This window comes from Pelmatolapia mariae, linkage group LG10_11 (genome assembly GCF_036321145.2).
Source record: "Pelmatolapia mariae isolate MD_Pm_ZW linkage group LG10_11, Pm_UMD_F_2, whole genome shotgun sequence".
Classification (NCBI taxonomy): Eukaryota; Metazoa; Chordata; class Actinopteri; order Cichliformes; family Cichlidae; genus Pelmatolapia; species Pelmatolapia mariae.
The window spans coordinates 60,364,891-60,386,092 of NC_086236.1; the positions used below are offsets into that span (position 1 = coordinate 60,364,891).

Below are 21,202 nucleotides of genomic sequence, written 5' to 3' on the forward strand. Positions count from 1 at the left end.
AGATGCTGATAAAGCCACCTGTTTGATGTGGACATATGTAAGTGTAAATGAAGTCAGATAAGAAAAAAGAATATCGTGAGCATTTCCTGAGCTTTTTTTTTAATTGCACTTTTAAATGATGTGTATCTGAGACTGGTAAACTCAACATTTGAGGGAAATACATCTGTACACATCTAAGCTTAACATTGATCTTTTCACGTTGAGTTTTACAGTCTTACACTTCTGGCTTTTTTGTTCTGTTTGTAGTGTTGTTTGATGATTCAGTGATTTAAAATCAACTGTATTTATATTATTTAAAAAGTCGTGAGAAACAAGTGATAGGAACCACACACAAAAACATTTGTGGCTGGAACATGAGTCATAGTGTTAGCTGTGATGTCTGCCAGCTTGTAGGTGTTAAAAAACATTTATTACGTAAGCTGGTGACATTTTACAGTGCTGGGGTTGTTACATGTACCAGTCTTTCTAATCTGGCTTTTTCCACTTCTGTTGAAGTCTTTTTAATTTTTTGTCTTAAATATTTTTTTTGTTTTTTTGGGTTGCTTTAACAGCCCTTTGTGTTCCACGCAAAGTGACAAAAGTTTAGCATTTGGAGCAAAGCTCAGGTCATCACTCTGAATATAAATATAAATGATAGCACTTCCAGATTTTTTAACCTTATTTTTGAAAGTGTTTACAGGTATAAATAGAACAGGAATACAATCAGTGACTGTTGAAATAAAAGTATATCTTTCAAAGTTTTTATTTGGACATATTCTATTTTTTGCGGTTTTAGTACCTGGCCATTTTTAAACAGAGATGTTGGAGATCTTGTCAAGATTGATGGAATTATTAACACACAAAAGTGCCATTAGGTTTTCAAATAAAACTTCTGACTGGCAACAGTTTTATTTTTCAACATTACAATGATCCCAAACAATTCATCTTTTGGCTTCATGTGACTTATTCAATATTCAAATTTAAAAACAAAATAAAATAAAAAATAAGTGTAGGGAAAACCTTTTTATTTTTCTTGTTTCAGAGAAAATTGTTTTTTTCATGTCCTAAAATTAGCACTTGCAGTATTACACGTATACGCAAGACAAACATTATCCATTTCACACAATAAATAGCAAAACCTTTCAGCCATCTAAGGTAAGCAAAGTGAGAAAAACTGTGTACAGATGGCAGAAAACGTGAATATTTTTTATTACTGCAGTGTGACGCCAAACTGATAAAAACACTTAAAACTAACTCCTGCTGAGGTCTTCTTACTTTCACTTTCACTTTAATGCTCCTCATGCTTTCATGCTATTGTACATAGGTTTAATTGTTATATATTTTCCCTGAAGTGTCCTTTTTTCTTTTTCTTATTTCTTCTGTTATACAAAGTTCAGAGAGAAAGGAAATGAGTCTCTCGCATTTCACTTTACACATTTTTATAAATTGGTACTTTTAGAATCCAATAGATGGAGGAAATTTTAAAATAATAAAAATAAATGTGTTACAAAAAGAAAATAGAGCAAAAAGTCAGCTTGTTTTTTGTGTTTTCTGAAAATTTTTATCTTGAAAAGAAAAAAAGAAATACTTTGTTACTTCTGTTGTGATAAATAAAAACCAGTGTTTTGTGTTTTTCTTGACATGTTTTTCTCCATCTTATTTTACTGTCCTGGTTATAAAAATAATTGTGATAAATTGGCATCACTTTTTTGTGAGAATAATCTGAGCACACGTCTCCAGTTGAGTGTTTTGTAAATGAACTTTAACGTGACTGTTCAGAACTTCATTCAGTTTTTTTAAAGACCTGCACTGTTTTGAAAATGCATTGCTTCGATTGCAGAAAGTGCAGGCACGAGTAGCAAACCCACAAAGATCTGGGGTTTGCCTCAACCTGCAAATTTCCAGAGTGCAGCTCTCTCTTCAGAGGCCTTCTGTGTTCTGCACTTTTGCATCCTTGAGATCTTTGTTTTTGTTGAAGTGAAGCACGGAGAGGATGAAGAAAGATTTTTGCCTTCAATAGCTGAACTAAAAGACACAAAATCTGCTCAAAATTAAGGTAAGAGCTCAAGCTTCATTTTCAAATTAAGTTTCATTTGTTTCTTTTTGTTTTATCTTGTAAAATGGATTTAATGTGGCTGTCCTTTCTTTTCAAGCTTACTGGCAGAGGCACCAGTTTAAGAGCAAATACAGATTGAGTAGTGTTTCAGAACGAGCTGCATAAAAGAGTCCAGGTTAAAAACATTTAAACAAATAATAAGAAAAAATTGTCAAACTCTGTTTCCAAGCCTTGATGTGTACAATAACATTAATTTATGATGTTAAAGACATAAATTCACTCATTTTGAGATGTGAATGTATTTATTGAGATTAAATACAACAATATGAATGACAGAATTGAGAATCAGAATTTAGTTTTTGGTCTCATTGTGTTGTTTGGAGTAACTGATTAACGTAGTTTTAAGCAAAAAAAAAACAAAAAAAAACAAACAACTTAAATGTTAAGTATTCAATATGACACAAATTAATTGGATTTAAAAAAAAATCTCAATTAAGGAAATTTGTAAAATTGTTTTTAAAGAAAACAATGATGAGGTCACTTCAGTGGAGACAAATTTCTATTTTTCCTTTTAAAAACTTCTCATTTCTGATGAGCAGTCAGATAAAGTTACGGCAGCTTTACAGGAAACACCTTCACATGAGCTGTTGGTTAGATTTAATTAAAAAGCCACAAGAAATGTTTGACTTTCTCAGTGACACTCTTTTTCTACTTTAAGTGTAGCGCCTGGTTTTATTATTTTTAACATACGACACAGAGAGAGGACGGAAACAGAACGAGGGCTTGGTGGTTTCTCTGTAAAGTGTTCATGTGAAGAAGAATCTCTCTGTGGCTGTGTATAAAATGAAAGTGTTCACTTTTAATTAGTTTTCTGTGTTCATTTGTGTTTTATTTTAAACCCTCAGGTCGACTTTCAGAATGAAGGTGATTGTGTTGTTTGTGTTTGGTGAGTGAATATACTTCTGAAGACAATATTGTGAATAATCCTTTAAAATACTACACACACATGTTGTAGATGGTGTGTGACCTCATGTTTAATCTAATTAAAAAATAATTTATAAAAGTGGTTTTAGTGATCTCAGGTTGTTTAATGTCACTACAAGTTTACGACGACATAAAGAGAATGTAAGTGGTTTTGTCTCCATGTAAAGACATTTCTTATATCCTCCTTTAAGTACACATTAATACAAGATGAGTATTTATTTAATTTATTTGCCTTCTTCTTAGTGCTGGGTGCACTCTCTGCAGCAGGGGACGTTTTCTTTGCAAATGTTGGGGGTAAAGTCACATTGAACTGTGGAGTCAGCAGCTACAGACACTCTTTGGAGTGGCGTCATGGATATGACCTTCTTCATAGTGTTGATCAGAGAGGCTACGCTTACAGAGGTACTTGATTATCTTGAAGTAGTTAACATCAGTATATGATGATTACATTATATTAGAACATATTTTTATTTTCTGTGTTAGGCACTGTTGATCTTGCACGGAGGGCAGTCGTGAGACAGACGAATCTGGAAATCTCCAATGTGAAAGAAACAGATGCTGGAGAGTTCACATGTTCGGCAGATTGGACACCTCGAGAACATTCACTTGTTGTGTTGTCAGGTAAACAGCAGACCCTGGAAAATATACATTTACAAATAAATGTTCACATTTAATGGAGCAGTGATGGGTTTAATAAAAACATCACTGCTGTGAAATGAGGGGAATTTTTTCAATGTGACTAATGGTTCTGTAACTATAATGTATGAGCTTTAACATAAAAGTGTCCTTATTTTCTGTTGTATTTGTTTTCAGTAAACTGCTGCTTAGAGAAAAGCCTATGGTGTGTTTCTATGTGGCAGTCTTGCCTGTATAAGCAAATGATGAGAGAGTAACCAACAAACCTTACAGTCTGGCCTTCAATTGTTTGAAATGCAAAAATAAGAATCAGTTTCTGATGTAATGAATAGTCCAAGCCTGATCCTATCTTCACCAACTACATCCTGTGATCCTGCTACAGTTAAATGTTTGGCGGTTTTATATCCATAAAATTCTGACAAGTGTGTGAAATGGTTATTTGTCTATTAACATGCAGTGTAATATGTTTTGTTTTTTCTTAACTCTTTCTCTCATGTTATAAAGCTGTGCCATGTGTCTAATGACTCCCCTTTCTCTTTCTGATTCTCACTGTATCCTCACCTCCGTCCTTCTCAGTTTCGGTCTCTGTGACTCCCTCTGCTGTTCTCAAGCTGTGTGACGAGGCAACGCTCCACTGTGAGGTGAAACATCTGCTAAAAGGTTGTGAAGTGAAGTGGAAGAGCCCAAATGCTGATTCACCTGAATGGCCATCAACAGTTCAACTCAAACCTGTAACAAGCTCACATAATGGGACCTGGGAGTGTATCGTCACCTGTGATGGCAAACAACTGAGTAAGAGTATTACTATAAATACACGGGTGCATGGAATGAAGGCCCATGTGTACATATGTGGGCAAAAGAAACATAAAGATTTGTGTTTTTGTTCTTCAGAGCCTCCAACTACAACTACACCATCCACCCTGAAGAACATCACATTATTTGTAACGAGTGCTCAGAAGACAACATGTACAACATGTACAACATGTGCGTCCGGCTTTTGCAAAATGTCTGCAAATTTGATCAAAGTGATCCTTTGCTGAATGTGTAACTCATTCTTGTCATTCTCACTTTGTCCAATGATCTGTGTTGCATTCAGGTACTGCCAACGAATGCCCACTGGGACTCTCCTGTTGGATGTGGATTGCAATCGGGGTCTGCTGTCAGTTTGGGATGTTCCTGATAGTTTGTGTCACTGTCTTGTGTAAGTGCATGAGTAGAAGGATGGTATGTGAGGAAATGCTTCCATCAAATATTTATGTATAGTGTTGATAGCTGTGGTTACAGATTATGTTGGTCTAACCCCATCGCCGAATGTGTAACTGATCAGAGTCATAGTTTCACTACACCAAGCTCTTACAAAAGTCCTGGACACTTTACAACTGGCAAAAGTCTAATTGAGTGTCTTGGATTATCTAATACACTCTTCAGTAAATCAGTAGATGTATAGACAAAGTATTTGTTTTGTTTCCTGGGCTTTGCTGAGTAAAACCGAGAACCACCTGAAATCTCTCAGACATCTGTTCAGGCTTTTCTCCCAAATTACACTTTATTGCCAAAAGTATTAATTCGTCTGCCTCCAAACGCACATGAACTTGAGTGACATCCCATTTTTAATCCACAGGATTTAATATAATGTAGGCCCAACGTTTTCAGTTATAACAGCTTCAATTCTTCTAGGAAGGCTTTCCACAAAGTTTTGGAGTGTGTTTATGGGAATTGTTGACTGTTCTTCCAGAAGCACACTTGTGAGATCAAACACTGCAATGAGAAGGCCTGGTTTGCAGTCTCCGCTCTAATTCATCCCAAAGGTGTTCTGTTCAAAAGTTCTTCCACACCACAGTCGCTCATCCATGTCTTTATAGACCTTGCTTTGAGGTGTCTTGTAGAGGAACAGGAAGAGGCCATCCTCAAACTGTTCACACAAAGTTGGGAGCATGAAGTTGTCCAAAATGTCTTGTTATGCTGAAGCAGTAAGAGTTCCTTTTACTGGAGCTAAGTGACCAAGCTCAACTCCTGAACAACAACCCCACACAATAATCCCCCCTCCACCAAACTTTACACTTGGCACAATGCAGTCAGACAAGTACCGTTCCCCTGGCAACCTTTAAACCAGACTCATCCACTGGATTGCCAGATGGAGAAGTACGATTTGTCACTCCACAAATCATGTATCCACTGCTCAAGAGTCCAGTGGTGGCATACTTTAAACCACTGCATGTGATGTTTTGCATTGTGTTTGTTGATGTGAGCCTTGAATGCAGCTGCGTGGTTGTGTAAAACCCATCCCCTGAAGCTCCCTGTGCACTGTTCTTGAGCTAATCTTAAGGCCTGAAGTTTGGAGGTCTGTTGCGATTGACCGTGCAGAAAGTTGGAGACCTCTGCACACTATGAAGCTCGGCATCCGCTGACCCTACCCTGTGATTTAACGCGACCTATCACTTTATAGCTGCATTGCTGTCATTCCCGATCGCTTCCACTTTGTTATAATAGTTCAAGTTCAAGTTCAAGTTCAAATTTTATTCGCCACATGCAGTGGCAGGTTGCCCTGCAGTGGAATGAACCCGCCCCCCGACCTTACACACACAGCACAGACATCACATGGGGATACAAGTCAGAGAACGGTTGTATTACAGAAAACCACTGAAATGTACACTACAATGGGAAAGTACAAGAGGAAAAAAAGAGACCTCTACTCATGCTGGGCTATAAGAGGACAGCATGAGAACAGGAAACAAAAAAACTCCTCTGCACAGAAAAGCACATAAATGTCCACAGTACAACAATATGGAGCACGTGACCAGCAACAGGGTTGGGTAGGGGGTGAGGAGTAATCCTGGGCAACACAGCAGCCGTCCTGCCACTGCGCCGACTCTCCAGCGCGGGCCCAGACCCGCCTCGTGTTCCCCAAGAGGAGTCAAGCGTCGAAGGCGTTGGAAGGGGAGGGGGGGACAGTGAGTGCTTATCAGTGTAAGTGTATGTGTGTGCGTGTCCATAGTTCAGCTGAGACAGTGTCCTTCGCCCTGCCAGGCTAAGTAAACAGTCTGCCAGCCAACCCAGGTGGCCTTGCATAGGATGGGGAGGAACAGACAAAACACAGTCGTTATCAGGGAGTTTTTGTTCGGCTCCAGCCTTGAGCCCACAGCTGGTGCCGAAGGGGTAGCCGCATGAAATGATGATGGTTTTTGCTTTAGTGCGAACAACTCATAAGAATTTCAAAGCTGTTCTAACAGTCCAACACTGGTCTCTCAATCTCCCGTTGGAGAGCCGTGAGCTTCCTATGATGTTATCCAAACTTATGTTCCGTGGTGTTGTCATTCTTGTGGTCAAAGAGCCGATTCTGAGAACTCACAACTGCGGTGTGCTTCCCAAGATGTGATCAATTTTGCCCAGAGGTGTTATTCCGAGCGAGCCCCTCCAGATGTAATCAGTTTGCACTCAGAAGTCTTGTTCTGAGTATTCACGGCAGTCGTGCGGTTCTCCAAGATCTCATCCGTGTTGCACTCAATGACCCATTTTGAGAAACTCACGCCTCGTCCCATCGTTTTAATCCCAGCGGGCAGCTTTGTGGGAGTTTGAACAGCCGGTTCCACTTCCTTAATTCTTCGATAAGCCAGGGCCGAGCCAGCTCCAATCAGCAAGAACCCTGTTATCATGGTTCCGAATAGGTAGATATCTTCAGCACTCAGGCTCACCCAAGCCCAGACTTCTCGTTGAGAAGGGGTGTCAATTGCATTCAGAGACCAGTTGATCAAATCCATAATTCCTCTTTTAGGTTTTAGAGAACAGACTGTGAGAGAGTGTTCCAGGGAAAAGTAATATAAAAAGCACAAGACAAGACAAGGACATAAGAAGCTAAGCAGGGAAGACAAGGGAGAGGAGAGGAGAAAAAGTGCGACCGCCTTTGCTGAGAGCCAAACGAGACCACTCGTAATACCACTAACAGCTGATTGTAGAATATTTAGTAACAACAACATTTCACAACTGGATTTGTTGCAAGGTGGCATCCTATCATGGCACCACATTGGAATTCAATGAGCTCCTGAAAGCGATTCGTTGTTTCACAAAAGTTTGTAGAAGAGGTCTGAATGCCTACGTGGCTTATTTTATACACCTGTGGCCAGGGAAGTGCCTAGAACACCTGAATTTGATGATTCAAATGTGTGAGGGATTGCTTTTAGCATAATGTGTATGTCACAAAAAACTCCTTCAGGGAACAAGTCCCAAACATTAGAGCGACTTTGTTGTTGCTTCACTCTTTATGCTAACTCTGACTGTGTTGATTTTCACTGCCATCAGTAGTCACCTTCAGTCCCCTTCTCTGTCTTTGGACAATTGCAGCTTGCTGTCATCACTTCAGCCTCCTCCTCGACCTGTTAGAGTGAGGAAATAGAAAAAAAGAAAGAATAACAACTGATGTGTTTTACAGAAAGAAAACAAAGCACCAAAACAACTTGTTTTCCTTTGGTTTGGTGATCGTGATTGTTCAATGATTCGTGTTTTGTTTTATTTTACTTTAAAAAAAAAACTTTGTTACTTCTGTTATGATAAATAAATGTCTTTCTGTCAATCTGTGTGCTCTTTTAGTTTTTGTTTCGGATATTTTTTTTCTAGTTTTTGCTCTATATGTTGTCAAAAACAGTGGATAATCTTAATGTTCATTGGTCAGCTAAATAGCTTTTAGGGTTGAGCACATAAGCCCCCCACTCCTGCCATTCTAATCTTGTATTTGTGAGGGGCAGCCAATCAGAAGAAAGTTTTCTCAAGGTGGGTAAAACTTTCTATTAGATAAAAATTAACTAAATATTAGATAGTATTAGACAAATAAGGCTCACCTGTCAATCTAAGTGGTCAGCTGGTGCGTTTTGGAGAAGTTTTAATGGATTGTGTGACTAATATTCTGATATCTAATAACCATCCCAGAGGTTTGTGCTTCAGTTCAGGTGAGTAAAATTCAAGTGTTTTATTAGTTTATTACTTTGAGCATATAGAGCTCAAACACATATCAGTAAGTATGTGTCTTATGTGCGTCATACTGTACAGTTTTTTGGATGCAGCTTTTTAACTAAGAAAGCAGAGAACCAACTGACCACCCTGAATATGGTCTAAAAATGATGATGTTTGCCTTTGTTAACACCTGGGGAAGGCTAATGAGGCTTCAGAATACAGATTTCACAACCATTAAGTCATCGTGGCAACAGCCATCTAAGAGAAATGCAGTGCAAGAGAGGGATGAGGACCAAAATGCAGCATACTGGGCAACTTTACTAGTAAATCGCATAGAAACCCTTTGCCCTAAACCATTTAAGTTTTTATGAAAGATTAAATTAGAAATATAGAATCTTAATTTTGTTTGTTTACTCAAAAACATTTACATAATTTATTTATTAAATGCATGGTATAAAACCTAAAAACAATGTATTTATTCCCACAGAAGCAAAATAGATTAGTTAATAATAAAGCCTAAAAGTTTTTTATATGTGCTTTCTGCTTCCTTTACCTATAATGTAGGACAGATGATAAATGCATTAAAATAAAATGAGGTAACTTTTGAAGTGCTTCATCAGGGGCCACCATGTTCCACATCTGCTCTGAACAGAGATCAATATCATAGCTGCTGATGTGTATATCTGTCAAAGAAGTGAAAGTTTGAAGGATTTATATCCGTCTATCACCAACATAGCTGAAAGAAAAAGGTTTGTTTCATGTTTGAATAAGAAAATGGATGAGTTTCTACTAATGAGTCCTGCTTTAACTTTTATTATGACATCTGTAACTGAGTTTGTCAGGGCGCATGGCAAGAACGGGACCCAAATGCAGGACCTTCCAGTCCAAGACAGTGCGTTTATTTATAGTGGCAATTAGTGAGCAACGTGAAACAGTTTCAGTAACATGATTCCCGAGTCCCGCTCTATGCCCGTGTCCCTGTGACAGACAAACAACTCCAACACTTGATTTCCACTGTCCACTCTCCTAAGCCTGGTAAGACAAGAGGGGAAGATCAGTGACGAAATGCTGAACACAATATTTGAACACAAACACAACACAAAAGAATAAAACTGAGATTAACTCTTTAAATCAGCTCATTTACATTCAGTTTCCCATATTTTGAAAACTAGTACTTTCTTACTTATGGTGTGATGAACAAATATTGGTCTTTCTTCAAACTCTATGTTCTTTCAATTCTTCCTGTTATGACAGACATGAGTAGCAAACCCACAATGATCTGGGGTTTGCAGTGGCTAACACCTTTGCAGCTCTCTCTTCAGATGTCTTCCGCCTTCTGCACATTTGCATCCTTGAGCTCTTGTTTTCAGTGAAGTGAAGCACAGAGAGGAAGAAAAAAGATTTTACCTTCAATAACTGAACTAAAAGACACCAAAACTGCTCAAAATTGAGGTAAGAGCTCAACCAACATTTTAAAATTGGGTTTTATATTTCAAAATAAATTCATATAATTTAACTTGACATCCTAGAAACTTTCTGTTTGCTCCATAATGGAGTTCAACGTTACTGCAGAGGCACCAGTTTAAGAGCAAATACAGATGAAAATGTTTTAAGTGTTTCAGAAATTGTTGTATGTACGGAGTCGAAGTTAAAACTGATTTAATTTGTCAATTGGTACTCACAGATTTAAGTTTGAAACTTCAATCAAAGCGCCTTTTTGGAGGCAGCAAATTCTTAATAAGTGTTAATATTCATTTTGATGCTAATTAATTGGACGTAAAATGATCTCAGTTGAGCTGTTTTTTAGGAGAACTTATTTAAGTCGGTTCAGAGGAAATAAATTTATATTTTTCTTCTTAAAAACTTCTCATTTCTGATGAGCAGATAAAGTTACAGCAGCTTTACAGGAAACACCTTCACGTGAGCTGTTGGTTAGATTAAATTAAAGAGCCACAAGAAATGTTTGACTTTCTCAGTGACACTCTTTTTCACTTTTTAAGTGTAATGGCTGGTTTTATTATTTTTAACATATGACACAAAGAGAGGACTGAAACAGAACGAGGGCTTGGTGGTTTCTCTGTAAAGTGTTCATGCGAAGAAGAATCTCTCTGTGGCTGTGTATAAAATGAAAGTGTTCTTTTTTAATTATTTTTCTTGTTATGATTTTGTGTTAACAGTAATGTTCATTTGTGTTTTATTTTAAACCCTCAGGTCAACTTTCAGAATGAAGGTGATTGTGTTGTTTGTGTTTGGTGAGTGAATATACTTCTGAAGACAATATTGTGAATAATCCTTTAAAATACTGCACACACATGTTGTAGATGGTTTGTGCCCTCATGTTTAATCTACTTGAAAAATCATGTAGCAATATGGTTGTATTTGTGTTTTACTGATCGCAGGTTGTTTAATGTCACTCTACAAGTTTACGACAAAATGAAGAAAATATGACTTGTTTGGGTCCATGTAGAGACGTTTCTTATATCCTGCTTTAAATAAGCATTCCAAAAAGACAAGTATTTATTTACTGTGATCATCTTCTTTTCAGTGCTGGGTGCGCTCTCTGCAGCAGGTGAAGATTTCTTTGCAAAAGTCGGGCAGAAAGTCACATTGAACTGTGGAGTCAGCAGCTACACACGCTCTCTGCAGTGGCGTCATATAAATGACCTTCTTCATAGTGTTGATCAGAGAGGCTACCCTCGCAAAGGTACTTGAGTATCTCAGAACACTTAACAGTTAACATCAGTATATGATGATTACATTATAATAGAACATATTTTTATTTTCTGTGTTAGGCTATGTTGAACTTGTGCGGAGGTCAGTCGTGAGACAGATGAATCTGGAAATCTCCAGTGTGACAGAAACAGATGCTGGACGGTTCACATGTTTCGCAGATGGGACACGTCATAACCATTCACTTGTTGTGTTCTCAGGTACCCTGAAAAATACACATTTACAAATAACTGTTCAAATATAACCGAACATTGAAGCGTTTAACATATTAGGACAAATATGGTTTTGTTTTAATGATCCCTGCACATTACATTGATAATCAGATTAATAAAAACATCACTGCTGAAAAATGAGGGGAAATTATTTTATGTGGCTGATGGTTCTGTTACTATAACAGGTAAAAGGATATACAGCAAATATATAAAATGTATTTCTTGCACAGCATGTCCTGTATATGTTTTGAAGTTTGGAGACTACATTTCCCATAATCAAGCTTGGTCTTCTCCCAGTCAACCTTCAACATCTTTAACAAACTCTGTCCTGTAGGCAGCCTTCCTGCTAAAACTTTGTCCTCTCTGATTCCAAACTGTGGCAATGTCAGAAACTTCCTGAACAGGAGCGGAGCTACGGGGTGGGCAGGACCACCACAGTCTTAAGTGTGGCCACCCTGCCATTGCTGGAGTCCATCAGGAGAAGAGGAAGCATCGGAGGGGCCACGATCATATGCTGGGCTCTAGAATTACATTCATAACTATTAAATATTACATAAGACATAACTATTAATTAACAATTCTATTATAGTTATACTATTAACTATATAAACATAATTTTCTTTAAAAAACTACTTTAGCTGTATTCTTTCGTTTTTTATTTCTTTTTGTTCTCTTTGTGATTCTCACTGTATCTGTGGTTATCTGTCTGTTTCCCCTCTCAGTTTTGGCCTCCGTCAAACCCTCTGCTGTTCTCGAGCTAAACAATGAGGCAAGGCTCAGGTGTGAGGTGAAAGGTCAGCACCAAGGTTGTGAAGTGAAGTGGAGAAGTCCAAATACATATTCACTCACAAATACATCAACAGTTCAACTCAAACCTGTAAAAACCTCACATAACGGGGCCTGGGAGTGTATCATCACCTGTGGCAGGAATACATTTAGTGAGCCTCTGGCCATCACAGTACGAGGTAATATACAGTTACTAGGAATGAAGACCCTTGTCTACAAATGTGGTCAAAGAAACATAAAGATGTGTGTTTTTGTTCTTCAGAGCCTCCAACTACAACAACTCCACCAACCACCCTGAAGAACGTCACATTATTTGTAACGAGTGTTCAGGGTACAACATGTCTGTCCAGCTTTTGCAAAATGTCTGCAAATTTGATCAAAGTGATCCTTTGCTGAATGTGTAACTCATTCTGGTTATTCTCACTTTCTCCAATGATCTGTGTTGCATTCAGGTACTGCCAACGATTGCCCACTGGGACTCTCCTGTTGGATGTGGTTTGCGATTGGGGTGTGCTGCCAGTTTGGGATGCTGATGATAGTTTGTGTCACTGTCTTGTGTAAGTGTATGAGAAGAAGGAAAGTATGAGAGGAAAGGCGTTCATCAAATATTTATGTGTAGGTGTGATAGCTTATGATAAAAGAAACCAAAAGAAAATGGGTTAAAGACCTCCTGCACCATTGTGTGTACAGATTATGGTGAACTTCTACTTAAAGTTCTTTGCCGAATGTGTAACTGATCAGAGTCATGATTTCACTCCACCAAGTTCTTATAAAAGTCCTTGCACGCTTCACAACTGGCAAAAGTCTAAATGAGTGTCTCAGATTGTGTATTACACTCTTCGGTAAATTGGTGCAGATGTACAGATGAGGTGTCAGTTTGTTTTCTGGGCCTTCCTGGGTGAAACTGAGAACCAACTAAGATCTCTCTCTTGTCAAAAGTATTCACTCGTCTACCTTGACACGCATATAAACTTGAGTGACATCCCATTCTTAATCCATAGGGATTAATATGATGTAGGACCAACCGTGGCAGCTGAAACTCTTACAGGAAGGCTTTCCAAATGTTTAGGAGTGTTTATAGGAGTTTTTGGTGCTTCTGTACACCTGGACACCTGTCTAGAAGCACATTTGTGAGGTCAGACACTGATGTTGGACCAGAAGGCCTGGCTCACAGTCTCTGCTCTAATTCATCCCAAAGTTGTTCTGTCGGGTGGAGGTCGGGACTCTGTGCAGGCCAGTCACGTTGTTCCAACAGGAGAACGGGAAGGGGCCATCCCCAAAGAAGAAATTGTCCAAAATGTCTTGATATGCTCAAGCATTAAGACTTCCTTTTAATGGAACTAACCAGCTGAGCCCAACTAATGAAAAACAATCCCTCACAATAATCCCCCCTCCACCAAACTTTACACTTAGCACAACGCAATCAGACAAGAAGCGTTCCCCTGGCAACCGTCCATTGCATTGTCTAGATGAAGAATCTTGATTCGTCACTCCAGAGAACATGTCTCCACTGCTCTAGAGTCCAGTCGTAGTGTGCTTTATGCTGATCTGAAGGTCCCATGAAGGTTGGAGGTCTGTAGCGATTAACTCTGCTCTGTGATTTTATGTGTCCTACATCATCATGGGTGTGGTGTTGTTATACCACTTTGGTATAATGCCACTAAGAGCTGACCGTGGAAAATTAAGTGAGGAAGTTTCGGAAATGGAAGTGACCAGAACACCTGATTTAATGATTTGGATGCTTGAGTGAATATTTTTAGTATAATGCCAAGTCCCAAACATTAGAGAAACTTCCCCAGGTCTCTTCACTCTTTCTTCACCCTGACTGTTGATTTCTGCCATCATTTGTCACTGCTTCCTCTTCTTTTATTGGACAATTACAGCTTGACATTGTGATAATTTGATGAGTCTTGTTTTGTCTTGTTTTTTATTTCATAAAGAAAAGCTTTGTTAGTTCTGCTGTGATAAATGTTTTTCTGTCAAGCTGTGTGCTTTTTAAATTTTTGTTTCTGATATTTTTTTTCTCCTTCTTCTTCTATATGATGTCAAAGGACGTGGATAATGTTAATGTTGTAAATTTTTCAGGTATATAGCTTTAGCTTTGAGGACATAAGCCCCACCCTCCTGCCTTTCTTCTCTTGTATTTGTGAGGGGCAGCCAATCAGATAAGGGTTTTCTCACAGAGGGTAGGGCTTAATATTAGATGAAAAATTAGATGAAAGATAAATAAGCCTCCATTGTCAATCTAAGTGGTCAGCTGGTGCCTTTTGGGGAGGTTTTAATGGATTGTGTGACTAATATTCTGGTAACTAATAACCAGCCCTGAGGTCTGTTCTTCAGCTCAGGTGAGTGAAATCAAGTGTTTTATTTGTTTATTACTTGGAACTTGGGATGTGTGGGACTAATCATCGTCATTGTCACTAGTCAGTCCCACATTTACTTGTTGTTTAATCTAATTGTTAAAATTAAAAAAATGATGCCCATTGTCCTAAATGTTGACAACACTCTAACCAGATGGCGCATTGTTGAGAAATGCCAAAAATCTGTGAATCAAGCAACGACAGGAAATAAGCTTTCTCTGAAAGGTGGATGGGCTCTCCCTTAGCGATAGGATAAGGAGTTCAGTGATTATGGTTCAGAGTAGAGCCGCTGCTCCTCCACATCGAAAGGAGACCGCTAAGGCTGTCGCCCCCTGGATGTTCGGTGTTGTGCCAAAAAGTGATCCTCTGTCCAAAACTGATTTGTTTTCACGGTTTTCTTATGTGTAATGTCTTTACTTATATTGGTAAATACACTTTATAATAATAATAGATTGCATTTATATAGCGCTTTTCGAGACCCTCAAAGCGCTTTACATTACATTTCCACTATCCATTCACACACTGGTGGAGGCAAGCTACAGTTGTAGCCACAGCTGTCCTGGGGCAGACTGACAGAAGCAAGGCTGCCATATCGCACCATCGGCCCCTCTGGCCATCACCAGTAGGCGGTAGGTGAAGTGTCTTGCCCAAGGACACAACGACCAAGACAGACAGAGTTGGGGATCGAACGGGCAACCTTCCGGTTACAAGATGAGCTTCCCAGCCCTCTGAACCACGATCGACCCAAACTTTAGTGAACAGGATTTACAAACATTTTATGTAAAATTGAATAATTACCTGTTTTTCAAGTATCTTTATGGCTCCATGTTATTGTATATATGTCCTTTTTGGCAAATATGTTTACAGAACTATTGTTATATTTTTTGCAATTCCACTTGGCCAGATTACTTTTTTTTTTTTTTTAAAGACATTTTTAATGTCAACAAGATTTTTTACCTGAATGAATAAAGCATATATATAAGCCACTGCAAAAAAACTGATTGGAGCTTCTACCTTGTGATAGGAATGTTGTTTGTGGCTCAAGATGACTTGATATAATTAATCAGGGACACAGTTGACATATGTTTCACATATTATAGGCCAACAAGTTATTTAAAGCAGATATAATACAAACAATTACTTTTTGGCAAACAATCACTCAGGCCTACCGATAGCAGTCCTGGCCCCTACTTGAAAGATATGATTCAAACATTTAAATGTCTTAAAACATTTAAAGATTAAACTACATTTGTATTAACATAGAATCTGAATTGATGCAGTAACAAATCAAGTTTACAATAGCAGCATTTAGTCAAAATCATATTTTTTTTGTTTCCTGGAGTCTAACTTAAAAAAAATGTATTCTGATGTGGAGACAAGTGTCATGCAAGCTTTAATAACTTGTACATTTGGATTATTTTAGGTGGCTCACTACTGCCCTCTATGTGCTATTTTATGTGAGTTCTTAACTCCTTGAAACTCTGCAATGAAGCTAGTGACAGCAACGTTATCACAAATATCAGACACAATGTCTGCTTTTATGGGAAACAGAAAACGTTAAAAAGTACAGGATTTATATAAAAATCAGTTCTTACATAATGAAAAATAACAAGCACTTGTTCCCTGGTCAAAAAGAGGAATGTGGAAACTGGGTGGAGCCATTTGATCAAATCTACGCTCAAAGAAGTCAAAGGAGAGACCAAATCAGTATAGAGATTACAAAGGCATGAAGTCTTAAACATTTATTTTGTTAAAAACATCCTTGGAGGGTGGAGATGATTTGCTGTAAAGACCCCTGAAGGGAGCAGCTGACAGAAAAAGAGGGGATCGGCTATTTTTCAATGTTCATATTTGTTATTGACCAATCGCCCCTGGTTTAAGGGATATTTCATAGTTTTAATAAAATTTTTGGAAGCAACTTTAGTCAAATAATAGCAAAAGTAAAAACATTTCTTCCAGCAGAAAACAAAATAGATGACTTCCTTACAAACGTCCAAACGGCCAGTGTTTAAGTTATTTATTAGTTCAGGGCAAATATCAGGAAAGAATTGCATTAAAATAAAATGAGGTAACTTTTGAGCTTCTTCAGCAGGGGGCACCATACTCCACATCTGCTCTGACAAAACTCATTTCATGGCTGCTGATGTGCACAGTCTGACATGTTAATCTGTCAGATTAACAGTAATGAAAAAGAATTACAACTAATGACTGTCAAAAAAGAAAAAAAAAAACACCAAATCAGCTCGTTTACCTTCAGTTTCTTTTATTTTGAAAACAAATACTTTGTTACTTCTGCTGTGATTAATAAATATTGGTCTTTTTTCAAACTCCGTGTTCTTTCTCTTCTTCCTATTATGACTTCTCTGTTTAGTTCCAAGTTATTTTCCCTTCTCTGTTACAGGAATCATTGTGGATACATGAGCGTAATCTGACTGAGTGTGTGCAGTTGAGCCTTTTTTAAGCCACTGTGCAGAACTTTCTTCAGCTTTTTGTAAGAACTGCACTGAGTAGAAAATGCCAGGCCTACATTGCAGGAAAGCACAGACATGAGTAGCAAACCTACAAAGATCTGGGGTTTGCAGTGGCCTACAACTTTCCAGAGTGCAGCTCTCTCTTCAGATGTCTTCCGCCTTCTACACTTTTGCATCCTTGAGCTCTTGTTTTCAGTGAACTGAAGCACGGAGAGGATGAAGAAAGTTTTTGCTTTCAATAACTGAACTAAAAGACACAAAATCTGCTCAAAATTAAGGTAAGATCTAAACCTTCATTTTAAAATTGGCTTTTGGCTTTTGGCTATTACTTCAAAATAAATTCATATAATTTAACTCGACTATCCCGGAAACTTTCTGTTTGCTCCGTAATGGAGTTCAAAGTTAGTGCAGAGGCACCAGTTTAAGAGCAAATACAGATGAAATGTTTTAAGTGTTTCAGAAATTGTTGTTTGTACGGAGTCGAAGTTAAAAGCTTTTAAACAAACCTGAAGAAAAATCAGTTGAATCTTGTTTCAAAGCCTTTGATATGTATGATCATGTTAATTTAATAGGCTTAAAGATTCTTTAAGCTGTGAGTTTAGTTCTGTGGTTCAATCACTGAGATTGAAGTTTTTTAAATGATAAGTTTGAAACTGAGCTTTAACATTTTTCTTTTTGGCGTCATCAAAATCAAAGCACCTTATGTGGAGGCAGCAAATTCTTGTTTAATATTCATTTTGATGCAGTTTAATTGTACGCATAATGATCTCAGTTAAGCTGTTTTTTAGGAGAATTTATTTAAGTCACTTCAGTGGAAACAAATTTTTATTTTTCCTCTTAAAGACTTCTCATTTCTGATGAGCAGATAAAGTTACAGCAGATTTACAGGAAACACCTTCACATGAGCTGTTGGTGAGATTAAATTAAAAAGCCACAAGAAATGTTTGACTTTGTCAAGTGTAACACCTGGTTTTATTATTTTTAACATACGACACAGAGAGAGGACGGAAACAGAGCGAGGGCTTGGTGGTTTCTCTGTAAAGTGTTCATGTGAAGAAGAATCTCTCTGTGGCTGTGTATAAAATGAAAGTGTTCACTTTTAATTAGTTTTCTTGTTATGATTTCGTGTTAACAGTAATGTTCATTTGTGTTTTATTTTAAACCCTCAGGTCGACTTTCAGAATGAAGGTGATTGTGTTGTTTGTGTTTGGTGAGTGAATATACTTGTGAAGACAATATTGTGAATAATCCTTTAAAATACTGCACACACATGTTGTAGATGGTGTGTGACCTCATGTTTAATCAAAATGAAAAATCATCTATAAATATGGTTCTACTGGTGTTTTACTGATCTCAGGTTCTTTAATGTCACTCTACAAGTTTACGACAACATAAAGAGAATTTGACTGGTTTTGTCTTCATGTAGAGATGTTTCATATATCCTCCTTTAAATACACATTAACACAAGATGCGTATATATTTACTGTGATTGTCTTCTTCTCAGTGCTGGGTGCGCTCTCTGCTGCAGGTGAAGATTTCTTTGCAAAAGTCGGGGGGAAAGTCACATTGAACTGTGGGGTCAGCAGCTACACACGCTCTCTGCAGTGGCATCATGGAAAAGACCTTCTTCATAGTGTTAATCAGAGAGGCTTCCCTCGCAGAGGTACTTGATTATCTTGAAATACTTAATAGTTGACATCAGTATATGATGATTACATTGTATTAGAACATATTTTTATTTTCTGTGTTAGGCAGTGCTGAACTTGTACGGAGGTCAGTTGTGAGACAGACGAATCTGGAAATCTCCAGTGTGAGAGAAACAGATGCTGGAGAGTTCACATGTTCGGCAGATGGGACACGTTATAACCATTCACTTTCTCTGTTCTCAGGTAAACAGCATTTATTTACCAATAAATGTTCACATGTAAAGGATCAGTGAGAGGTTTAACATATTAGGACAATTATGTTTTTGTTTTCAGGATCCTTCCACGTTACACTGATAATCAGATTAATAAAAACATCACTGCTGTGATGCTTTAACAAACTCTTTCCTATAGACAGCCTTCCTGCTAAACCTGTCCTCTCTGATTACAAACTGTGACATCATGAGAAACTTCCTGTACATGATTGGAGCTATGGGTTGGGCAGGACACAGTTTTAAGTGTGGCCACCCTGTCATTGCTGGAGTCCATCAGGAGAAGAGGAAGCATTGGAGGGGCTGCACACATACGCAGGGCTGTAGAATTACTTCCAGAACTAACTATTACATATTACATAAGACATAACTATTAATTAATAATTCTATTGTAGTTACATTATTAACTCGATAAACATAATTTTCTTTAAAATTTACTTTAGCTGTATTCCTAATTTTTAATTTATTTTTTCAGATACTTCAATGAAAAACTTACTTTCTCTTTCTATATGACAGTCATGCCCGTGTAAGCAAATTATGACAGAGACAACAAAAAAAACTAATAATACAAAGTAGTCCAGGCCTGCTCTTTTGTCTTACCAGCTCTATAACTACTTATTAAAATCGCTCTACAGTTAAATGTTTATTTATGATATTTTCATACCACCAAAAATGTTCCCATGTGTGAAAGAGTTACCACTTTTCCTTTAATACTTAGTGTAAGATGCTCTCATTGTTTTTCCTCTCATATTTTAAAGCTTTGTCATGTGTGTAGCGAGTTTGGAAGAAGCACCTTGTTGGTCTCCCTTTCTCTTTTTGATTCTCACTGTATCTGTTGTTGTCCATCTGTTGTCCTTCTCAGTTTTGGTCTCCGTCAAACCCTCTGCTGTTCTCAAGCTGAACGATGAGGCAACGCTCCAGTGTGAGGTTATAGGTCAGCACCATGGTTGTGAAGTAGAGTGGAGGCGTCTAAATACATATTTACCCTCAAATACATCAACAGTTCAACTCAAACCTGTAAAAACCTCACATAACGGTCCCTGGCTGTGTTTCATCACCTGTGGCAGCAATACGTTTATTGAGCCTCTGGCCATCACAGTACAAGGTAATACACAGTTACTAGGAATGAAGACCCATATTTACATATGTGCTCAAAGAAACATAAAGATGTGTGTTTTTGTTCTTCAGAGCCTTCAACTACAACAACTCCACCAACCACCCTGAAGAACATCACATTGTTTGTAACGAGTGTTCAGAAGACAACACGTACAACACGTACAACACGTGCAACATGTGCGTCCAGCTTTTGCAAAATGTCTGCAAATTTGATCAAAGTGATCCTTTGCTGAATGTGTAACTCATTCTTGTCTTTCTCACTTTCTCCAATGATCTGTGTTGCATTCAGGTACTGCCAACGATTGCCCACTGGGACTCTCCTGTTGGATGTGGATTGCAATCGGAGTCTGCTGTCAGTTTGGGATATTCCTGATAGTTTGTGTCACTGTCTTGTGTAAGTGTATGAGAAGAAGGAGGGCATGTGAGGAAAGGCGTTCATCAAATATTTATGTATAAAGTTGATTCTTGACGATGAAACAAACAAACAAACAAAAAATGGGCTAAACACCTCCTGCACCATTGTGTTTACAGATTATGGTGAACTTCTACTTAAAGTTCCTCATTGATTGTGTAGCTGTTCAGAGTCATGATTTCACTCCACCAAGCTTTTACAAAAGTCCTGGCACACTTCACAACTCGCAAAAGTCCAAATGAGTGTTTCAGATTGAGTATTACACTCTTCAGTAAATTGGTGCAGATGTACAGATGAGGTGTCGGTTTGTTTCCTGGGCTTTGCTGAGTAAAACTGAGAACCACCTGAGATCTATCAGACATCTGTTCAGGCTTTACTTGCAAATTACACTTTATTACCAAAAGTATTCACTCGTCTGCCTTTACACACATATGAACTTGAGTGGCATTTCATTCTTAATCCATAGGGTTTAATATGATGTAAGCCCAAATGTGGCAGGTTAAACTCTTATGGGAAGTCTTTCCAAAAGGTTTAGGAGTGTTTATAGGAGTTGTTGATCGTTCTTCCAGAAGCACATTTGTGAGGTCAGACACTGATGTTG

At 38.0% G+C, this 21,202-nt stretch overlaps 2 protein-coding genes and 1 long non-coding RNA gene across 3 annotated transcripts; all 3 read left to right on the forward strand.

Annotated features, from left to right (window-relative positions):
• The first annotated feature begins 1,973 nt into the window (after positions 1 to 1,973).
• On the forward strand, positions 1,974 to 6,691 carry LOC134635484 (uncharacterized). Its single transcript, XM_065471716.1, has 8 exons — positions 1,974 to 2,035; positions 2,941 to 2,981; positions 3,263 to 3,421; positions 3,503 to 3,640; positions 4,232 to 4,447; positions 4,547 to 4,639; positions 4,752 to 4,856; positions 6,651 to 6,691. The coding sequence occupies exons 2-8, from the start codon at positions 2,954 to 2,956 to the stop codon at positions 6,689 to 6,691; spliced, it is 780 nt and encodes a 259-aa protein (XP_065327788.1). The 5' UTR covers positions 1,974 to 2,035; positions 2,941 to 2,953.
• Positions 6,692 to 9,994: 3,303 nt separating this feature from the next.
• Positions 9,995 to 13,018, forward strand: LOC134637722 (uncharacterized). The gene is made up of 7 exons (XM_063488226.1): positions 9,995 to 10,051; positions 10,811 to 10,851; positions 11,145 to 11,303; positions 11,392 to 11,529; positions 12,264 to 12,506; positions 12,590 to 12,658; positions 12,780 to 13,018. The coding sequence occupies exons 2-7, from the start codon at positions 10,824 to 10,826 to the stop codon at positions 12,911 to 12,913; spliced, it is 771 nt and encodes a 256-aa protein (XP_063344296.1). The 5' UTR covers positions 9,995 to 10,051; positions 10,811 to 10,823; the 3' UTR covers positions 12,914 to 13,018.
• Positions 13,019 to 20,075: 7,057 nt separating this feature from the next.
• LOC134637194 (uncharacterized) lies at positions 20,076 to 20,585 on the forward strand. The gene is made up of 3 exons (XR_010095086.1): positions 20,076 to 20,178; positions 20,262 to 20,366; positions 20,479 to 20,585. It is a non-coding gene; the product is annotated as an uncharacterized LOC134637194 (long non-coding RNA).
• The last annotated feature ends 617 nt before the right edge of the window (positions 20,586 to 21,202 follow it).

Excerpts from the sequence above, each read along its gene's own strand:
- LOC134635484 (XM_065471716.1), top strand. The coding sequence starts at position 2,954 with ATGAAGGTGATTGTGTTGTTTGTGTTTG. Across the intron at positions 3,641-4,231 it reads TTCACTTGTTGTGTTGTCAG|TTTCGGTCTCTGTGACTCCC; the intron begins GTAAACAGCAGA and ends CGTCCTTCTCAG. Across the intron at positions 4,640-4,751 it reads ATGTACAACATGTACAACAT|GTACTGCCAACGAATGCCCA; the intron begins GTGCGTCCGGCT and ends TGTTGCATTCAG.
- LOC134637722 (XM_063488226.1), top strand. The coding sequence starts at position 10,824 with ATGAAGGTGATTGTGTTGTTTGTGTTTG. Across the intron at positions 11,304-11,391 it reads GAGAGGCTACCCTCGCAAAG|GCTATGTTGAACTTGTGCGG; the intron begins GTACTTGAGTAT and ends TTTCTGTGTTAG. Across the intron at positions 12,659-12,779 it reads ATTTGTAACGAGTGTTCAGG|GTACTGCCAACGATTGCCCA; the intron begins GTACAACATGTC and ends TGTTGCATTCAG.